This window comes from Vidua chalybeata, chromosome 16 (assembly GCF_026979565.1).
Source record: "Vidua chalybeata isolate OUT-0048 chromosome 16, bVidCha1 merged haplotype, whole genome shotgun sequence".
NCBI classification, from domain to species: Eukaryota; Metazoa; Chordata; class Aves; order Passeriformes; family Viduidae; genus Vidua; species Vidua chalybeata.
Window position 1 is genome coordinate 9,051,674 of NC_071545.1, and position 19,106 is coordinate 9,070,779.

Here is a 19,106-nt window from a genome sequence, read left to right on the forward strand (position 1 = left end):
ATGTAGAAAAACATGAACACGTTAGTATGGCTTACTATTCCAGTAGATGTAGAGAAAAATACTATCAGACAAAAATAGTTAAATTAATTAAGAAAGGAGAATATAGGACAATTAACAATCTGGGCATACCTCAGCAAAGGAAAAATAAGAGTCATAGAATTGACTTCATTTAATGAGAAGCTTGTGGCTGGACAACGTTACCTGCACACAAATCAGCCAGGGCTCCAGCCAGCACTTTGTATGAACTGGTCTTCCCACTCATAGGATCTCCAACAATCATGAAACCATGGCGCACCAGCATCATTTCGTACACCTGCCAGGACAGGGACAGGAGAGCCACTCCTTAGCATGGCACAAAAGCAAGTGTTACATGTTATATGAATGAAAATAGAAGCCTCTCTCCTGCATTCAGATGTGACACAACCAGGTTTCTGCACTCTGCTGGCTGACCAAAGCCTTAATCCAAATCAGAGGGCAGTCATGCTTTTATGGCAATTCTCACTGAAACAACTCAAGAAGTCACTTTCCCCAGGCATCCTCCCTTTCTCCTTGCTAAATGTCATCCCTCACCTGCAACAGCAGCACTATACAGGGTGTGAGGGCACTAACCAGACACTGCAGATCAGAGCCCTGAACTGAAATCAGTGGTTACCAATGAAGCTGACAAAAATGGACTGGAACTACAGCTCGGAGCATGTGGCATATGGTCAGTCCCATAGAGGCTGATTTTGGACTGCAAGAGTGGTAACTTCTTCAGTCACCCCACAGGATCTTGTCAAAGCTCAAGTCAAAGTGAAGCCACTATCAAGCAGACCTCTAATAAACCCTAAGAAGATTTTTTTTTTAATCATGTTAAGGCTGATATTTCATATTTCAGCTTTCTAACCAGTTAACACTACCCATGTGTAAATGAAAGATACAGTATGGTTTGGAAAGCAGCATAATGCAAGTCTGAACATAAGCCATGAAGTCTGAACTACTGTTGGAGAGGCCTCTGATGACCCCTGACCACACACTTTTACCCTTGCCATTACCCTGTCACTAGGCTGCACAAGAAAAAAGGTTAAGTATTGTTTAAAAGGTCCCCAATACTAGTAAATGGGAGACAGTGGGAACACAGGGCTGGAAGTGAAGCATAAGCAAGGTCACCTCTTTCAAGACTTCTCAAGGAGACTGTACAGAACTGGGAACAGAGCCTGACTCCCAGTCCAGCATTCTGTTCACTAGACTACACTGCCCCAGCTAGTACCAGATTCAGTTTAATTTTCAATCCTGAAGCACAAACCTTACAATGTGGCTGCACACATTGTCTGCTTCACAGACTGTCTGAATTATAAAAATCACTATGACCAAAGCAGGCTTTTATTCCATGATTTGTACTCTGTAAAAATACCCCATTTGTAATATTCCATTAATTGCTGAAGAAAGTATTAGTTATTCATCATGACACAGACAGTGAATGAAGAGTGTTTCTGCTCTCATGCTTTTCTTCCCCAGAAATATGTGAACATAAACCTGAATAATTTTTCCAATGAACCATGGCACTGGTTGAAGATTCAATTTTTCAATGTTTTCAGTTAATGCCTTGATAAATAGGTCATAGTCTGGTGTAGGAAGAACCACTCCAGGAAACAGGTCAGATATGATACCCTATTAAGGAAAGACAGAATAGAACACTATTTAAACACAGGTTACAAAAAGAGAAAATTCCCAAGTAAAACAATATTCATACAGATAACAAGAGCTTCAAACCAGATGTCCTCAGCTGGACAAAACTAACTTCTAGGCAAACTGTAGCCATGGAAGTATTCTGTGCACATGAAACAGAAACCTGTGCTTGCAGTTTTCATGAACACGTTGCTATTGTAAAAAGAAGCTAAACCTTTGCAAATTTGCCCCCATCAGGATTACACAAAATTATGTAGAAGCAGTTGAAAGAATTTCAGTGATTAAATAGAATGGTATGTGTTCCAAAATTTCAGAGCACTGACTCTGGCCGTGCTTCTACCCTAGCTTTTAGTCCCCAATATTGAGTGCTTTGTATTTTAATTTATTTGCTATTAAAGCAGCATGCAAACATAAACATCATAATTTTTATTCTGAATTCAGATTTCTAAATGACCTTAACTTAGTTATCCACATCTCTTCTGGAGTATAAAGCCAGAAAACAAACCTCAAAGAATGATTTCTGTGAATGAAACAGCACAAGATGATTTTTAACACAATATAATCTAAAACATTTTATAGAATAAATTTAAAGGCACCACTGAAAATTTGCTTTTCAAAATAATCCTAACAGAACCAAAGAGTTCCTCCAGATCAGTGGACTGAAATAACTCTACACTAATATGGCATCATCTAGATCAAACTGTTCTAAATTAAGATAATGACCTGTTTCTGTGAGTTCTTATAACAGATCTCATCATCATAAACCCTAAAACACACTGGCCTGATAAAACCTAGAACACACTGGTCTGATACCTTACCTGAAACAATGGCACATCCTGGGACAAGAACTTGGCCAAATTAACATCCATCAAAGCCCGAAGCAACAACACACTTTCATTTTCTGTTGGGTACTTCAGTTTTAGGTTCCCTGCTGCTGTCAGGACAGATTTCACCGCACGCATCCCATAATCGTAGTGGTGCTGAGATGACAACTGCTCCGAGCACAAACGGTAAGTGGCAACAATTTTCTGGGCAAGACTGTGGATAATAAAATATAACATGTAGAGTGAAAATATCTCACCATGCAAGGAAAATAATTCACCTTCCTATATACACAAAGTATCTGCAGTGATTCTAAGACACAGCAGCTGACAAGATGGCTCAAGACACCTGGGAAGCAACACTGTAGATGATGCCATGCTACAGAATGTGTGCATCATCTAGGAATTCTGTATGGTATTTTGATACATTTTCCAAATGATTCTGTGTAGAAGTGCACATCTGGCAACATGAGGTGGAAAATGAGAATTGACAAGAAAGCAAGAAATTAAAAAGTATTTTCTAAAGAAACAAAACATGGACATTCTTCCATATATGCCTGAAACACACATATATGCCCAACAGAGGAATGAGATATATCAGACTCAACTAAGGTAGAAAATTCAGCATGTCTTACCTCTTAGAGTCCAGAAATCCCATTGAATAAAGTGAAATTTCCCCAATCAAGGCATAATCTGGGACCATCATGGCAACTGTTCGGAACAATGCCTGTAAGGAAAAAAAGTAAGATACCAACTTTTGACTGTGGAATATTGTAATAAATTGTGCCTGTTTTGTAAGAATAGCATCTCTCCATAAATTCATGAATGCAGAGAATTCATGAATCTTCTGAAATCTATAAGACTGCTTTAGAATACTGTTCAATTCTGATCTTGTCAAGAGATTCAAGAGGTCTGTGCTAAGCACTGCAGTAACAAATGCTTAGAAAGAGTCAATTCTAAACTAAATAGAGGAAAAGGGAGGTGACATTCATCTCACTTTCACAACAGACAATCCAGCACATGTTGTGGTTAATGCTTTGTACAAGATCATGCAGAGAATTGTGGCAATGTCAGAAAAAAAAAAACAGGACCATACCAGTCTCTCCATAGTATCTCAGCAACTCACAAAGTTATAATAAATTTAAATTGGTATTTGGATCACCAAACCATTGTAAACCCAGAGAATTTCCAATTAGGAAGAGCACAGTTAAAGCTCTAAACTGGTATCGATATGATTAGACTGACACCCTTCTTCTGTTTACTAAAGCTTGGTGAAAAGCACAGCAGGATACATTTGAATAGGTTATCAGTGCTAGTTTTGGCTGGGAAAGAGTTAAATTGTTCCACAGTAGTGCCTGAGGCTGTGTTTTGGATTTGTGCTGGAAACAGTGTTGATAATTCGGGGATGTTTTAGTTATTGCTGAGCAGAGCTCACACAGAGTCAAGGCATTTTCTGCTCCTCACCCCACACACCAGCCAGGAGAATGGGGGCAGGAGGAGTTGGGAGGGGACACAGCCAGGACAGCTGACCCAAGGGATATTCCAGAGCACATGGGGTCATGCTCAGCTGAAGTAGCAAGAGAGGCTGTGTTCAGAGTGATGGCATTTTCCTTCCTTAAGCTAAGCAAGCATTAGACATCAGTTTATTATTTAATTGATGACTTTTTTATTATTATAGACAAGAAGTCACAAAGTCAGTTTAATTTCTAGAAGAAAGCAGGATTTAGATTACCTTCAGATTATCAGGCAACTCTGCCCGTCCAGCATAGCCAGGATTCATCGTAATAAACACAGCACATGTGGGATTAAGAGAGATCTCTGTCCCTTCAAAGATGAATTTTTTGAGTTTGCGAATTATAGCTTGCTGGATGCTAAGTATTTGCTGGGCAACTACAGATAATACTTCAACCTAATACAGACAGAACAGATTGGAAAACATAAGACACTTGGAGAACCAATATAAACTGGTTTTGTTTACATATTTTGATGGCTGTATTTGCATTCCTCCAGGGAAAAATCGCCCTGAGCCTATGTATTAGCTGTCTATTGAGGGGATCCTCTGAAAGTTAGTGCCACTATTCTCTACTGAACTAACAGAGGCTTCTCAAAGCCTCCTCAGGGAAATACCGTGTGCCTGAATGTAGACATCTAAGTTAGTTGGACAGGAACTCCCTCTGGAGGCCTCTAAAAGCACTTTCCCTTCAAGTCAGACACATAGCTTAGGTTCTCCAGAAAAACTGATTCACTCAATGTCCAAAATTGAGGGTAAATAATAGAAAAGGCTTGCTGATTGTTTGAAAGTATCAAGGTAACAGAATATTGGAAAAGAAATGCTAATGCTTGAATTCACTAGAAAACAAGCTGCAGCTGAAAAATGGAAAAATTAAGAAGTTAAAGATACTAATACATACAAAATAGAATTTCATGAAATTTCCACATTTACTAGTATGTACTTAAATGGAATTTCATCAAAGTAACAATAAAACTTATCCAAAGTCATTAGTGATCACATTAAACAAAACCAAAAAGAACAGAGGAAGGTAAAGGGGAGAATTAGATGTGTCAGTTTACACAGCTTGATAATCAAGTCACCCAGTTAGTGACACTCAGCTCTAGTCATTACAGGAATCCCTCCACTGGGATTTGTCTGTCCCGTGCTGAACTCAGACAAATGCAACTCCACACCTGTAGCTTGATTTCTCAAGGAGAAGACAAGAACATTTCTTTCCCAACAAATGAGTGGCACATACAAAAGAAAAAAATTGTAAAGGAACATTTTTTTTCAGTTAAATTGACCCAGAACACAAAATTCTGCAACACAGCACAGGTAGACATGTGCTTCTAGAGCAGGCAGCTGAGTGCCTATTTCTGCATCACTAATTATCAAAACAAAGAGGCCTCACCACAAGTAAAAGCAGAAAATTGGCAATAATGCTGTCATGTCTAAATCTAAAACTTCTTGTGTCTGAAATGGAAGCTTTCTCATTTTATTTGTCCAAGTTAAAACATTACCTCAATTCTATTGAACTCATCAAAGCAGGCCCATGCCCCAGCTTGTGCCAGCCCCTTAAAGAACTTGCCCATTGCCTTGTAATCGAGGCCATCGGAGCAATTAAAGACAACACACTACAACGAAAACACAGAGAACATTTCTCAGTATTACCACAAAGTCCACTATAAAACTCTTAGCATCTAAAATGGGAAGGGATTACAGTTGCTAATTTTGGATCAGAAAATCAGGATGCCATATAGACACAGTCCTAAATGTGAGTTTGTTAACAGCTATTCCTGTGAATAGTTGGTATCACAGAATCATTAGGCTGGGAAGGACCTTTAAGATGTTCAAGTCCAACTGTAAATGAATAGTTACAAAATAAGCAGCACTTGCTTAAGAATGGCATTTTAATATCTAGATATCCAAACATAAATAGTGGAAAGTAAAAAAAGGGAGTTTTGGTACCTGCTTAGCTATAGCTTTTGCTAGATCTTTTGTTGTTTCTGTTTTGCCAGTCCCAGCAGGCCCTTCTGGAGCACCACCAAGATTTAATTTCAAGGCACCCATTAATGTCCTACATTATCAAGAACACAGGCATTAGATACAACAATTTTTAATGACAGATTGTTTCTGAATGGATTGATGCATATTTTCCTCTACAGACTCTCCTGAAAACAATTCACTTGTTTCTCTACTGACCTCACAGCTTGCTCTAAAAACCCAGTATTGTCTCATAAGTGATTCCTAATAGTGGAAGGTCACATTCGGCCACTTGGCCTAAAAGGGATGTCAAGGCTTTTATTACATGCATCCACCTTGTACACCTTCAATTACACAAGCAAATGAACAGTGCCACGAGCAAAATGGTAGAGTCTGCAAAAGCATGCATTTCCCTCAAGTGGCCCTTGAACAGGCAAGAGCTCGAAGCCGGCTTTATAAATTCAGTCAATCTTTAGAAATGGATGAGAAAGCATAAAGATTGTTTCAAAAACCTGAGAATCACATTGCTTTTCAAGTGAACATCCTACTAAAATGAGATCCCTGTTAATACTGGAGTGATCGGATTATTTTACAAAAGGCTCATTCAAAGGCTTTGACTCATGTATTGAGGGCTCACCAGAAGTGAAATATGAATATTTTAACCTTGAGGACTGAAGTATTTCCATTACAACCTCTTGCAAGCCAGTGGAGGAACAGGAAGCTATCTGCATTCAAGTATCTGTGAAGGGCTTTTTAATTACCTCATTTATCTTACAGGCAGGCATACCCAAACTCTGTGTCTTACTTCAGATAAATTAATTGACCAGTGTTACTGTAGAATTCTTTGCAGTTCCAATACCACATGCTGCCACCTCTTTTCAGAAGCACCTTCTTGGATACAGTAGAATCTATTACTCTACTGCTGTAGAAGGCTATATATTGCAAATATTTTTACCATATTTGGGCAAAATCTACAAGAAAATGTTAGCTGCTGAGGTTCCTCCTATTATTAACTAGAACAAATGAAAGTAAACACAGATCAATCAAAAAAAAGAAAACCTTATTCCCAGACAGTATGTCCTTACCTATAACATCGATCTGTCAGTGGGGTTATAACCAGACGTTGGGAATTACCCAGATACTCATAACCATATTTCATTTCTGTCGTGATCATTCTCACTATTACATCATTCTCTGCCCAGTAGTATCTCAGCTGAGAAATCCACTGGAAGTCATTCAGATCTGTGACTTTGTCTTCAACCAATTTTGAGACCACATCACGAGCTGCAGAGTAAGACACAGATTGTTTAAAAAATCTAGACACTTCTGCTGTGGTAGTTTACTTAAAAGAACTTATAATTAAAGTAACATTTACTTAGAGCTATGTAAGAGTAATTCAACATTTAAAGGCTGGTTTTCATGTTAGAGAGGAATTTGCAATTGTTTTGCATAGGGAATCAGTTTAATTGTAACTAGATTCCAGTGTCTGTTCTAAGTAGATGGGAGACCCTTGTGCAGTAGTGAGCAATCCTCATTTGCCCAAAGAGCTCAGCAATAACTCTGTAAAGGTTGATTCAAGTGAGAGGAAGCATTTTAGGTGCCTCTCTCCAACAGTCCACCCAGCTACTGACAGCAGCACTGCCGCAGATGTCCCAGGGGTAGCAGCAGCTGCACATTACCGTGCACGTCGATGACAATGAGAGCTCCAAGGGTCAGCCGGGCTCCACTGGACAGCTTTCCTCTCACCAACTCAACTATGTCCCTGATCTGTATATTGCTCTTCTCCAGGAAATCCTGTCACAGAAACAAACACAGCCATTAATGGGATGCTGCAGCCAGCAGTTCCTAAGATCCTGTGGGTGCAATCATTGGAGAGAGCCCCTCTAACAAAACATATTAATGGTAGTCTGGGCACTACACAAAAACTTCAAATTCTCTTTGGTATACTGGCATTTTATTTTAATATGAACACTTCAAAAATATTTACGGCCTGAAAGAAGGCTTATTAGCAGAAGGCTTTATCTTTCTTCCTAATGGAAGTGACAAAACTCTGCAATGGGAGAGGAGCAGATATTCTTTGTTTAGCTTCCCCCACTCAAGAAAGGATGGGCATACAGGACAAAGTCCATTAGCAACATGGTTTAGTTGGCTCTACTTTAAACAGGTGTTGGACTACATGATGTCCAGAGGTCCCTTATATTCTGTCATTCACTGTTCTGTGATTCCTTCTAATTTTTCTTCAGCTATGGATTATTCAGGATACTTTCTCTGAAAGTAATAAACATTTTAGATCTGTCTGGATATATTGAATAAGATCTTCAACTGCTGTTAAACAATAAAGCTAAGATATTCAGTAAGGATACAGAAACAAAAAGCCATTATTAAAATGTAGTATTTGATGTAAAGTTTATTAATACTTTCCTATTTCAACATTTAAAAAGCAGCCTAAACATTCTGTTGACAGAATTAATCTCCAAATAAATCCTCATCCACCTAGCTTAAATAGGATCACAGAAAAGCCCATTGAATTAAACAGAAATTATTTCAACTACTTGAGCATGTGTTTGAGTAAAGCCTCAGTGAACTGATAGTTAAAACTGCTGTAGTGACAGAGGCACTATGAACAAGTAAGAAAAGTTTCTTGCATGAAATAACAAGTTTGGCTGCTGCACCTTCCTCACACCAGGAGAGTCAAGCAATAACCAGAGAAAGCACTGGTGACCTTATCCCTCTCTACAACTCCCTGAAAGGAGGTTGGAGCCAGGTAAGGGCTGGGCTCCCAGGTACCAGTGACAGGACAAGGACACGTAGTCTTAAGCTGTGCCAGGGGAAGTTTAGATTGAATATGAGGAAGAATTTCTGCACAGAAAGAGTGATTAGCCATTGGAAGGGGCTGCCCAGGAAGGTGATGGAGTCACTGTCCCTGGAGGTGTTTAAGGAGACTGGACATGGCATTCAGTGCCATGGTCTGGTTGACAAGCTGGTGTTGGGTCATTGGTTGGACTCGATGGTCAGAGGTCTTTTACAACATCATTGATTCTGTGATTCTCTGAAATAACTGCACCTATCTGTAAAGAGAGATTTCTGCCTGCATGTTTCTCTGAGGCTTCCCACGTAGAGACAGGAATTAGAAATAAAAATACATAGTGCTTAACAATGGTCTGTCACTTTTTTTGGTACTTTAATTCACACCAGTATCACTCATAAATGAAGTAATACAATTTCCTTCAGTAGGATTTCTCCTGATACACACCAAAGCAAATGGGAACAAACCTCTGCTAAGACCCAATGCAAAAGGAAAAACAAAATAAAGCACTGCATGAGTAAATTGCAATATCTTGTTGAGGATCTTCTTTGCTAGAAGGAGCTTTTAATTAATTAATCAGAGTTCAGTGCCTAGAAATAGAAAGTTAGAAGAAAATCTTACTTGTAAAGCTTTTTTCCTTATAGCCTCAGACACTTCTTCTGTCCAGTAAATGGATGAAACACAAATAACTGCCTGTCCAGGCCACTGAAGTACCCACTCTTTCCGAGGAACCTTAAACCAAAAGATCAATTTCAGACACAAGAAGTCATATAAACACATTAGATTATGGTACTGAGAACAATTACTTTCCTCAAATGTCTTTTGTCTCATGCTGCAAATAAATGAGAATCAGCATCTAAAGCTTTATTACTTTTTCTTCCTGAAATTTCAGAACTAAAACTTCAGATTGGTACTGTTGAACAAGAAGAGTTCATTCCAAGTTGGATTCCACTTAGCTTCAAACATGTTTCCTTGGTTAAGAATTTGAGCAACCTATTCATGTATATTTGTTTGTGAAATCTAACTTATACCATAGTTCAGGAATAATTACCTGGCTATATCCTTTTATGCCATCTTGAAGAACTTGTCTTACGCTGGCCAACATCATTTCTTCTACTTGCAGAAGCCATTTTTCTACCATGCCCTTCAAGAAAGAAAAACAGTTAAGAGTCAATACATATTTCCTGATTGTATTCTTCTTCAATGACAAATTATTTGAAATGTGTTAGGCTTAAATATGCTTTCTTCAGATCTGGGTGTTGTATATAAAAGGAATAAAGGTTGAAATTACCCAAAATATGACTGGTAATACTGTAGTTTACACTGTGTGAAGGCAGGTATTATAAAGCTAACTCTAAAGACAACCCAGCTAAAGAAACAGCTGGATATGTTTCATATAAGCTGAAACAAAAAACACAGATTGCATCATCAGCTAAGCCTGCTCACTTTAACCCAGGGCATGCTTTGTTCCTGCAGGATTAAGAGAAAAGAGTATCTGTAACTCACAACATGCCCCACCTTTCAGAGGAATTTACTGCAAAACTGGTATGTCTTACTCCTCTTTGTAGGAAATCCTTTTTATTCCAGAATACCAGTCTACACTCTCACTTCCTAAACTCCTTTCATTATGTGATCCTAAATGGTTTAAACCTAATTCCCTCAAAAACATGCACTTTATGCAATGTATTATATATTAATCTAATTTCATATAGTAAAATTAAAAAACAATTTACATTTGCTCTCATTGGATAGATTTTATCTATGAAAGGAACTGTTTCTTTCTCTGAACTGATCATGCCTATGATCTCCAGATCTTCTGTGAACTCCAGTTTAGCAATTCCTTCAAAACACTTCTTTAAATGTGGTTGTACTCGAAGTGGATCCTTTGTTTCAGACAGTATTTCAAGCAGCTCATCGTTAGACAGGAAAAAGAATCTGCCAGAAAAACACAATTACTTTCCAATCATGAAAATTTCCATTAATAATCTACTCATACAATTGGTTTTATTGTTGCTTAAGATCCTAGTGTATCAGAGAGGAAATTAGTATCTCATATCCCTTTCCTTAAGCAATTTTTAACACTATAAAACTCATCACATCTGTTTTTTCAGAATTTCAATGTGATCATCTTTTTATGCAAAGGAAGAATAAGGGTTCTCAAATGCAGGCAGGGAAGACCAGATGGCTCCAGCCAGATTAAGTACCCTGTAAAAACCCTGAATCCTGCTCCTCATGATCATGAACGACTCCCACGCATCACACACCTCTAAAGAGGGTGGGGCAGGGACATAATTGCATATCAGCCATGGGAAGGCTCCTTCAAAAATACCCTGTAATTAATAATGCCTTTCCAATCCAAGTTTACATTGGGATAGACAGATTGTGCCTCCCCATCCCCACCTGTTCTGGCATTTCACAACTGAGGAAAATGAGTTATGTCTGTTGATAAGAACAGCTTTCCATTTTTTTGCTGCATGTGACTGTGTCCCACATATGTTTTGAAATTAGACTTTTAAGTTCAGTAGAAATGGTTTGAAAGAGCTTACAGCTTCTTGTTTCTAACTTAGGCCTGTTTAACTAATTTACCTTGGGAAAAATAATCTTTTTGACTCCAAGTAAGTATTCAGCCCCTTTTGAATGTCCTCTAAGAGAATATTTGCTTCCTGAAGTCTGTCTAACATCTTGGGTTGTTCAGTTGCTACAAGTACCTTTGTGTCCTTCACCTTTGTAAAAACAAACACATGGCAGAAACTGCTAAAAACTGCAATAGGTTTTACATTAAAATTGTTAGCATCAATCACATATTCTGCAGGAGGCTAAAATGCTGTAATTCTTCTCTGTAGTGTGCTTTCATGGTATGAAATACATTTGCATTATTTGATAGTTTTGCTTTTCAGACTGTCAATTTTACCAACTTGAAATTCATAGACATAATGAAGGAAATATCAACAAATAAGATCTTTGGCACTTGCTCCTGTGTCTTGAGCTTGCTACATTGTTTTCCACTCACAAATAAGTTCTATCAGAGACACAGCACACGACAATTAGTCCCTGTCCTCTCTTCTGATAACAGTCCTCCTCAGAGGGTTCTATTTCAGTAGAGGCCTCATCATTCAGAGAGTCTGAGCTGTTGGACAGGTCTCAACTCCTACTTAGTTACACTGATTATTTCAACACCTTTACCATACAACCATGCACTCCCAGTTTTTTTGACAAACATCTCAGCTCACACCACCACTGTCTGGCCTCTTACTCAAACTTCTTATTTACAGGTTACCAAACTGCACTTCCTATCCCCATTATTTTATCCTGGCACATTACTGTGACAGTCCATATTCACTAAATTTTTAAATAACCATGCTGCCACATATTAGAGAAAAATCACATGAAAAAGAAATCCATTTAGTTGCTTCAAAAGTGTGTACACCTGTAAGTCTAATGCAGACTCTCACTGTATCCAGACAAAGCTTTGTACCTTGTCAGTGAAGTCATAACCACATCCTGAAAGCACAAATCATTCATCTTTCTACCTAATTTTGACCATTTAGCCATAAGAAAGCTAAAAAATTTAGAATTCATTTTCCTTGAGCTATGATTCAACATTCAACATCCAGCCTTTACTGTATAGTAAAAATCTCAATGCAATAATGATGTAATCTACAATTTTACTGCAAGACTAGAATTTGTTGGACTTTAGTAAAGGATTTTCCAGTTCATTGATACCAATACCCAACTGCAGGAAGGAACAGTATATGCACATGATGTTAATAATCATGTTACCAGGTAGGCAAAAAAATGCACAATTCATGACATGTTAGCACTTACCACTTCTGTCATAATGTTTTTCCAGTATGAATCCACAATCTTAAACTTTCTGCCCTCTTCAGGCATTTGAGCTATAATGTCTTCTGAACTAAAAATTGGTTCCAAATACAACCATGTTGCCTGACATTTTAACCAGCTATCTATAATATCTTGCATTAAACACAGCTTATCTCTCCAAGCCTGCAATGAAAACATTTAGTAGTTAAGCAAAATTACAACAAGAAAAAATCAGAAAATATGAATATGTGTTCTTAGTTAATAACTCTTTAATGTCTTATCATGTCAAAATACCCTGAAGCACTTGAGGAAAGCTTATAATGAGACATGCAAGCTCTGTCAAACTGGCTTTTCCTTACCACACATTCAGCTTCTATTGGTTTGATGAAGGGAGAGCCACACACTGTCTGAGTCTTAACAATGTGATCATCCAACAAAAGCTGGATGTCATCCACTGCTGACAGGATGTTGGTGTCCTGTAAACAAATCACATTTTGGTAAGTCAAATGGCAGTCACTTTATTTCACCACTCATCCTGTTCCCCCCTACTCTATCATGTGAAGACATCAAATGGAATCTCTTCTGTACACCTCTGTTTCAAAGGTCCAGACAGAGATTGTTTTGTGATAGGAAGCTGGTGCCTTCTGACTTCATCTTTTGCACTGTGACTCTTCTTTCTTCTGGGCAAGTCAAAATTTCACTACTGTCCAGCTTTCCATACAATACCGGGGAAGTCCTCAGGCTCACAGATTTGTTAGGATGAGTATGTGAGATCACAAGCTCTCCAGATACTAAAGTCCACATAAAAGGAGATACAATAATGGAGACATTTGTTTAGCTGTGGGCTAAGATACAACTTTCCATTGCACCACAATGAGTCATTAGCAACATCCCTCTAATATTTCTCAATTGGTATTCAGAATCAAAGCAATCATGTTCATATATATATATATTGATTTGGTGTTTACTTACAGTATCCCTGTACTTGGCCAAACCAAAGTGCACGTTGACCCACTCTGATTTCATTTTCTCTATTGATTTCTCTAAGGAATACTCCTTACTTGCAGCTGCTCCAACAGGTTCTATTCTAAATTGAAATGAAACATATCTTTGAAATGTTTTTGTAACATAGCTGAAGAGCAAAAAAAAAAAAAGCAGTTGTAGGTAGAAAAAGCAGTTGCATATCAGACTACCTTTCATAATAATTTCTTAATATCATAGACTCTTTCTTCAAGGAATAGTTTTCCACTTTCAGTTTCACCAAGTTAGAGATATTGACATTAATTGGAAAACAAATACAGAGAAAATTCTGAATGAGCAAATTAAGTGATTTAGGAATACAACTGGATTTTTATGCCTCTGTGCTACAAGAACAACTGACAGTTCACACCTTGATAAATATAGCTGATTTTACAGCATGTTCTAACAGCACACAAAACCCCAAAAGAACTAATATTTGGTATCTGAACTATAAAATACAATGTCTAAAAATGAGACTAGATTAAACTTCTTACTGTTCAATAAATTTTGAAAGTCCACAGTCCAACATGTATTTAAGGTTAGTGTTTTCATCTGGTTTGATCTCACATCCTACAATTTCACTAATCTGAAAATAAAGTAAGAAATAAATCTATTATCAAAATGCCTTCTTGTAAAATACTTTCAAACGACAAGCAACAAATTCCAACGAAGTATTAGTGCAACGCCCTAATTTGCTTTTCTGCCATAAATTATTAATTTAAAGAAGCTTCTGCCTGTGGCATTACAAATTTCAAATCTGGATCTATCATGTCACAGGATAAAAGATATTGGACTGTCAATTTCTATGGCAGAATAATTCCACAGTCAAAGCAGAGTTTAAAGTACCTGCTCCCAGTGTCTCTCCTTCATTCCACGATTGCAGGCAATGGACAGGACAGGAAGATGCTGTTTAAATTTATCAAGCTTGAATTTCATGGATTCTGCCATGCGCCTGGGCACTGGCACATCTGGGAAGCTCTTACTGAGCTTGTACATGGTCCTCCACATATTCCCAACCTCTTCATTAATTTCATCAGCATTCAATTGCTGAAGAGGTCCTGAATACAACAGCATAAAAAAAGGACAGCAGGCACTTCATCACAAGGAGATTCCCAGGGTGGCCTAATTACAGCTATTTTTCATCATTGTCCTCTAACTGGAAATCAATTGTGTTACAAAAAATTATCTTCATGCAAAATCCAAGTCAGTAACTCTATTTCACACTGCTTAACAGCATTTATTCCTTCAAATTGTTTTCTCATGACTAATCAACCCTCTCAGCTTCTACTTAAGTAACTGCAAATAACATGTTTCTTCAAATGAACATCAAAGCCTCACCATTCATCCATTCCTCAGATTTGGTATGGAAAGCATATGCTGTTACCCAAAGCTGCTCAAAAGGTTCTTTGGTTGCAATTATAGATTGCAAGAGAGGAAATTGACTCTTCTCCTGCCCAAGCAAATCTTCTTCATGATTAATACCCTTTAAGGGGAAAAAGAAAAGTATATTATTCCCATCAAAAATTCATATTGTTGTTTAACTTCTAAACAGACAATACTGAACACAATTATTTGACATGCCTTAAAGCCAGATGGATCTGTTGATATAGGCCTGTGGATTTTAGGTGCATAAAGTGATGGTGTTCTTGAAAATTCCCCCGGTTCTTTCATGGAATCATAGAGGTCTTTTCCAACCTAAACCATTCTAAGACCAAGTCCAGTGGATAACCCAGCATTTGTGGGTATCTTTTACTACTCAAATAAATTTTAAAAACCAAATCCATTTTAGAATAAGATAATGTACTATGGAATTCAGTGAAAACAAGGCTCACAAGTTTCCAATCCACAGTGAAATCTAAATGTAAGCCCTTCAGAGAGACTTGTAGGATTTTTTTTAAACTCATGATTAGGATTTTTTCTTTTACAGAATTATCTGGGAGCTCCCACCAAAACAGATGTTAATTGCTATATTTATTTATGGTAAGCCATTGTCTTCATCCAAAAGATTTTACAGTAAAAATCAATGTGCAAAGATTTGGATTTTAAAAAAGTATTGTCTTCTTCATTTTACAGGTAGGGATGTGAAGCACAGAGAAATTCTGTCTGAAATTTAGACATGGAATTCAGATTGAGTCCTGAATCTGTGCTTTTATAATGCTAACAGGCCTTTCATAAAACTTGCAATCATTCAATATGAGCTGCAGGCAGAAAAAATATAAAGATCCATATTCCAAGATAATATTTAAATACACTAAGCTAATTGTCATGACATTTAAATTGTGTATCTACAGCTCTCATTGCAATCATGTATTAAGAAACTTAGGCTTAATTAGTTGTTCTGATCTACCTATAACAGCATATCCATGCTGTAAACTCACATTAATTAAATCTACTAGATGCATTAAAATAGTGTTGATGTGTAGGACTACCAGTTTATTTAAATTCTGAACTCAATTAATTGGTTCCATTTTTCCTTTTGAGTGGGACTTAATTAAAATCTTTACCCTTATGGCTCCGTATATGGAGAAATCTCATTGTCTGACTGTTATTTAGAAGATTAATTAAGCCTCACAAAGCTTGTGAGATCTCTCAAAGACAGCCCTTCTCATTTCCCAGCAGAGTCACAGCTGTTCAGACAGAGACAAACTGTTCAGCTTAGGATGATACAGTAAATTGGATGGAGAGCCCTGAATAGAATCTAGAAATCTTGGTCTTTAGTTTGTTCCTTAGCATTTGAAATTCCTGTTATGTGTTAAAATGTATATTTAATGCCTATCAGCATTAAATGGAAATTATACAAACAGTTGAAAAACATTTGGGTTTAATTAGAGAACAAGCAGAGGAACTGAAAACACAGCTCCAGTGCACAAACCATGATTCAGGGAAAATGCCAGCTCACATACATTCTGCCTCTGCCAACTCTGCCAGAGGAATTGTTTTCTGTTTTCTAGCATCTTGGTACAACTGACTGCTTGGAAACACTGAAATTCATTATTTCAATTTAAAAACTCCCTGAAATATTTTTTCCCAAAATTTGCTCTTCAACTCAGTAGTTGGAACAAATCAGCATATAGGCACACAAAGATGTTTGCCACATCTTGGTGAATTTGGAAATTTTAAAGCCTTCTTAACAATATATGGCCAGAACCCTGAAAAAGAAATCAGGGCACGAACCAAACTTTTGCTCATCCAGCACATTGTAACCCACTCCATACTCAATTAATAAATACTAACCTCAAATTCTGCTAGTGCACTATCTATATTCTTATTTAACTTTTCAAAATTCTCAGTATTCTTCCTCAATTCTTCTGCGGTCACGATATCTCCCCGCTTCTTGTAGCTTTCTACTTCTTTATGATAACCTTCAAGAATTTTCTTAAACTGAGAACACCTAAGATAAAGATAATTAAGGTAATGTGATGTTGTGTTTCATTCCTTTTCAGGTTTCAATTATTTTATTAATTACAACAGGCACTGTACATGAAATCTAATCTCAATACTAGTGTAAACACAGATGCCAGTGAAAGCTCACTAATCACTTATATCAATACTATGCAGTTCACAGGATTAGAATTCAAGATTCATTTTCAAACCTCACAATTTATTTACTTATATTTTCTACCTCTACTACCTGGAGAAAATAAAGGAAGAGTGAAAACAATTTAACAAAACTATGTGTACTGCTGTACTAATCAATATAACAACATAAAATTATGAATATTCTGGACCAATTCTCCATTCTTCCTTTCAGATCTATTTAAGTGTAAGGATACTCATCAATAGTATTTTTCAGAAATCTCTATAATACTACAAGTTAGATTTCTTCCTTACTTTCTCAGGTTCATTCTGAGTTTTCCTTCTTTGAAATTATCTCCCTTCTACTCATGCTGAGATTTTTCCTTTCTCTAAAAATACCCAGTGAAAAAAAATTACTTATCACCATACCTTTCAAACAATGCCCTCTCCACCTGAATCCTCCTCTCAGTCAATACATTTTTACTGCTTTCAAATATTTTCCTAATCTCATCAGGCCAATGGAAAACTGCACTGTTCAGGTTTATGTCTTCATCTAAAATAAAAAATATAGTCACCTTTAAGAAAATGCCTTTAATAATTTAATAGAATGGTTATTATATAATGGAATGGCTACTAACAAGCAAAATAGTTAAACTATGTTTAGGAATAAGCGAAGAAACTGGTGGCTGGATTATCCATACTGCAAAGAAACTCTTCCCTACAAGAAGTCTGATTGACAGCAAAACTCTAAAATCAAGTTAAGAATGTGAAATTATCTAAATAAGATGTTAGCTAGGCAGAGACAGTTAGTAAGAACAGGTATTCCAGAATATCAATTCCATTTAACTACACACAGAGAGACCACTCCTAACTAAATGTATATTATACCTACATAAGATGAATAAATGTTTAAAGTCTGATTGACAGCAAAACTGTAAAATAAAGTTAAGAATGTGAAATTATCTAAATAAGATGTTACCAGTACAAAATGTAACAGAAAATTGTCCTGGCTTCCATAGGCATCCTAATTTTTATCATAAATGAAGTCTAATGAACATGACATATCCTTGTTATTTCTATCACTGTCTGATGCAAGAATGTATTCTGCTTAAGGAAACAGTATAATCCTGACACTAAGATAGGTTTGCATTCATTTAACTGCCCTTCCTTTTTAGGTGCAGCAAATAAAAGATTGCATCTGTGAATTACATTTTTGCTTTGAATTAAAATGCAAACTAAAAGTAACTTCTACAGATGTATCTTCAGTCTCAGAGAACAGCCTTTATATTAACTAAGAACAGCAAACCATGACAGCAAAACAACTAAAGGCCTGTTCTGATCTAATCCTCAGCTGCAGAGATGCAAGTTCTCACACTTTCTACATGCTGTCTTAGAGCCTTTGGCACATGGCTTTTTGGATGGCTTTTATGTGGAGAATTTTTATTTAATAACATAGAGGTGTAACATCATTTGGCCAGATTATATAACATTATCTGATAATACCTAAAACACATTAAAAAGCTCTGTCTATGCTGTGTCCCATTCCCCTACCATTCCTTGCTGCACTGGTACATTTTGGCCTCTATTGAATTCTTTTTATTTCCCTTCTGTCTCTTTTGGAACTTTCCATTAGCACCCTAGAAGATACAACATTTAAGCATGCAAAGCCCATTATCAATATATAAATATTCTCATATGGAAATTTTATATTCTATAGTTAGACATACCAGAGAGATCAGCATAATCCATGAGGACTTGCAGCCTGTGTGCTGCTTTGTCAAGATCCTTTTTCAGTTTAACAACAGTAACTTCACTGGATTTCTTTAAGAATGCTTCATATTCCACTAGCTGTTCAGTGTTCTGGGGCACCTCACTCATTCTCTTTGCAATAAAGTTAAACTCCTCGCAAATTCTTCAACAAAAATAGAATAGACATATCACTGGGATTGTAAATGAAGAGAGAGGCAAGATCTAGTAA

The 19,106-nt window shown here is 37.0% G+C and overlaps 1 protein-coding gene across 1 annotated transcript in view; it reads right to left on the bottom strand.

Annotated features, from left to right (window-relative positions):
• Positions 1–19,106, bottom strand: part of DNAH3 (dynein axonemal heavy chain 3) — a 56,731-nt gene that overhangs the window by 23,840 nt on the left and 13,785 nt on the right. Inside the window, exons 15-36 of the mRNA XM_053957730.1 lie at positions 18,856–19,040; positions 17,558–17,681; positions 16,847–17,003; positions 14,951–15,095; positions 14,459–14,670; positions 14,107–14,198; positions 13,565–13,679; positions 12,952–13,068; positions 12,596–12,775; positions 11,357–11,493; positions 10,504–10,705; positions 9,822–9,914; positions 9,392–9,502; positions 7,644–7,758; positions 7,050–7,248; positions 5,950–6,058; positions 5,502–5,615; positions 4,222–4,398; positions 3,125–3,216; positions 2,487–2,706; positions 1,516–1,650; positions 202–313 (exon numbers count right to left, since the gene is read on the bottom strand). Of these exons, the coding sequence (XP_053813705.1) occupies positions 202–313; positions 1,516–1,650; positions 2,487–2,706; positions 3,125–3,216; positions 4,222–4,398; positions 5,502–5,615; positions 5,950–6,058; positions 7,050–7,248; positions 7,644–7,758; positions 9,392–9,502; positions 9,822–9,914; positions 10,504–10,705; positions 11,357–11,493; positions 12,596–12,775; positions 12,952–13,068; positions 13,565–13,679; positions 14,107–14,198; positions 14,459–14,670; positions 14,951–15,095; positions 16,847–17,003; positions 17,558–17,681; positions 18,856–19,040 (3,143 nt within the window). The remainder of the gene's footprint in view (positions 1–201; positions 314–1,515; positions 1,651–2,486; positions 2,707–3,124; positions 3,217–4,221; positions 4,399–5,501; positions 5,616–5,949; positions 6,059–7,049; positions 7,249–7,643; positions 7,759–9,391; positions 9,503–9,821; positions 9,915–10,503; positions 10,706–11,356; positions 11,494–12,595; positions 12,776–12,951; positions 13,069–13,564; positions 13,680–14,106; positions 14,199–14,458; positions 14,671–14,950; positions 15,096–16,846; positions 17,004–17,557; positions 17,682–18,855; positions 19,041–19,106) is intronic.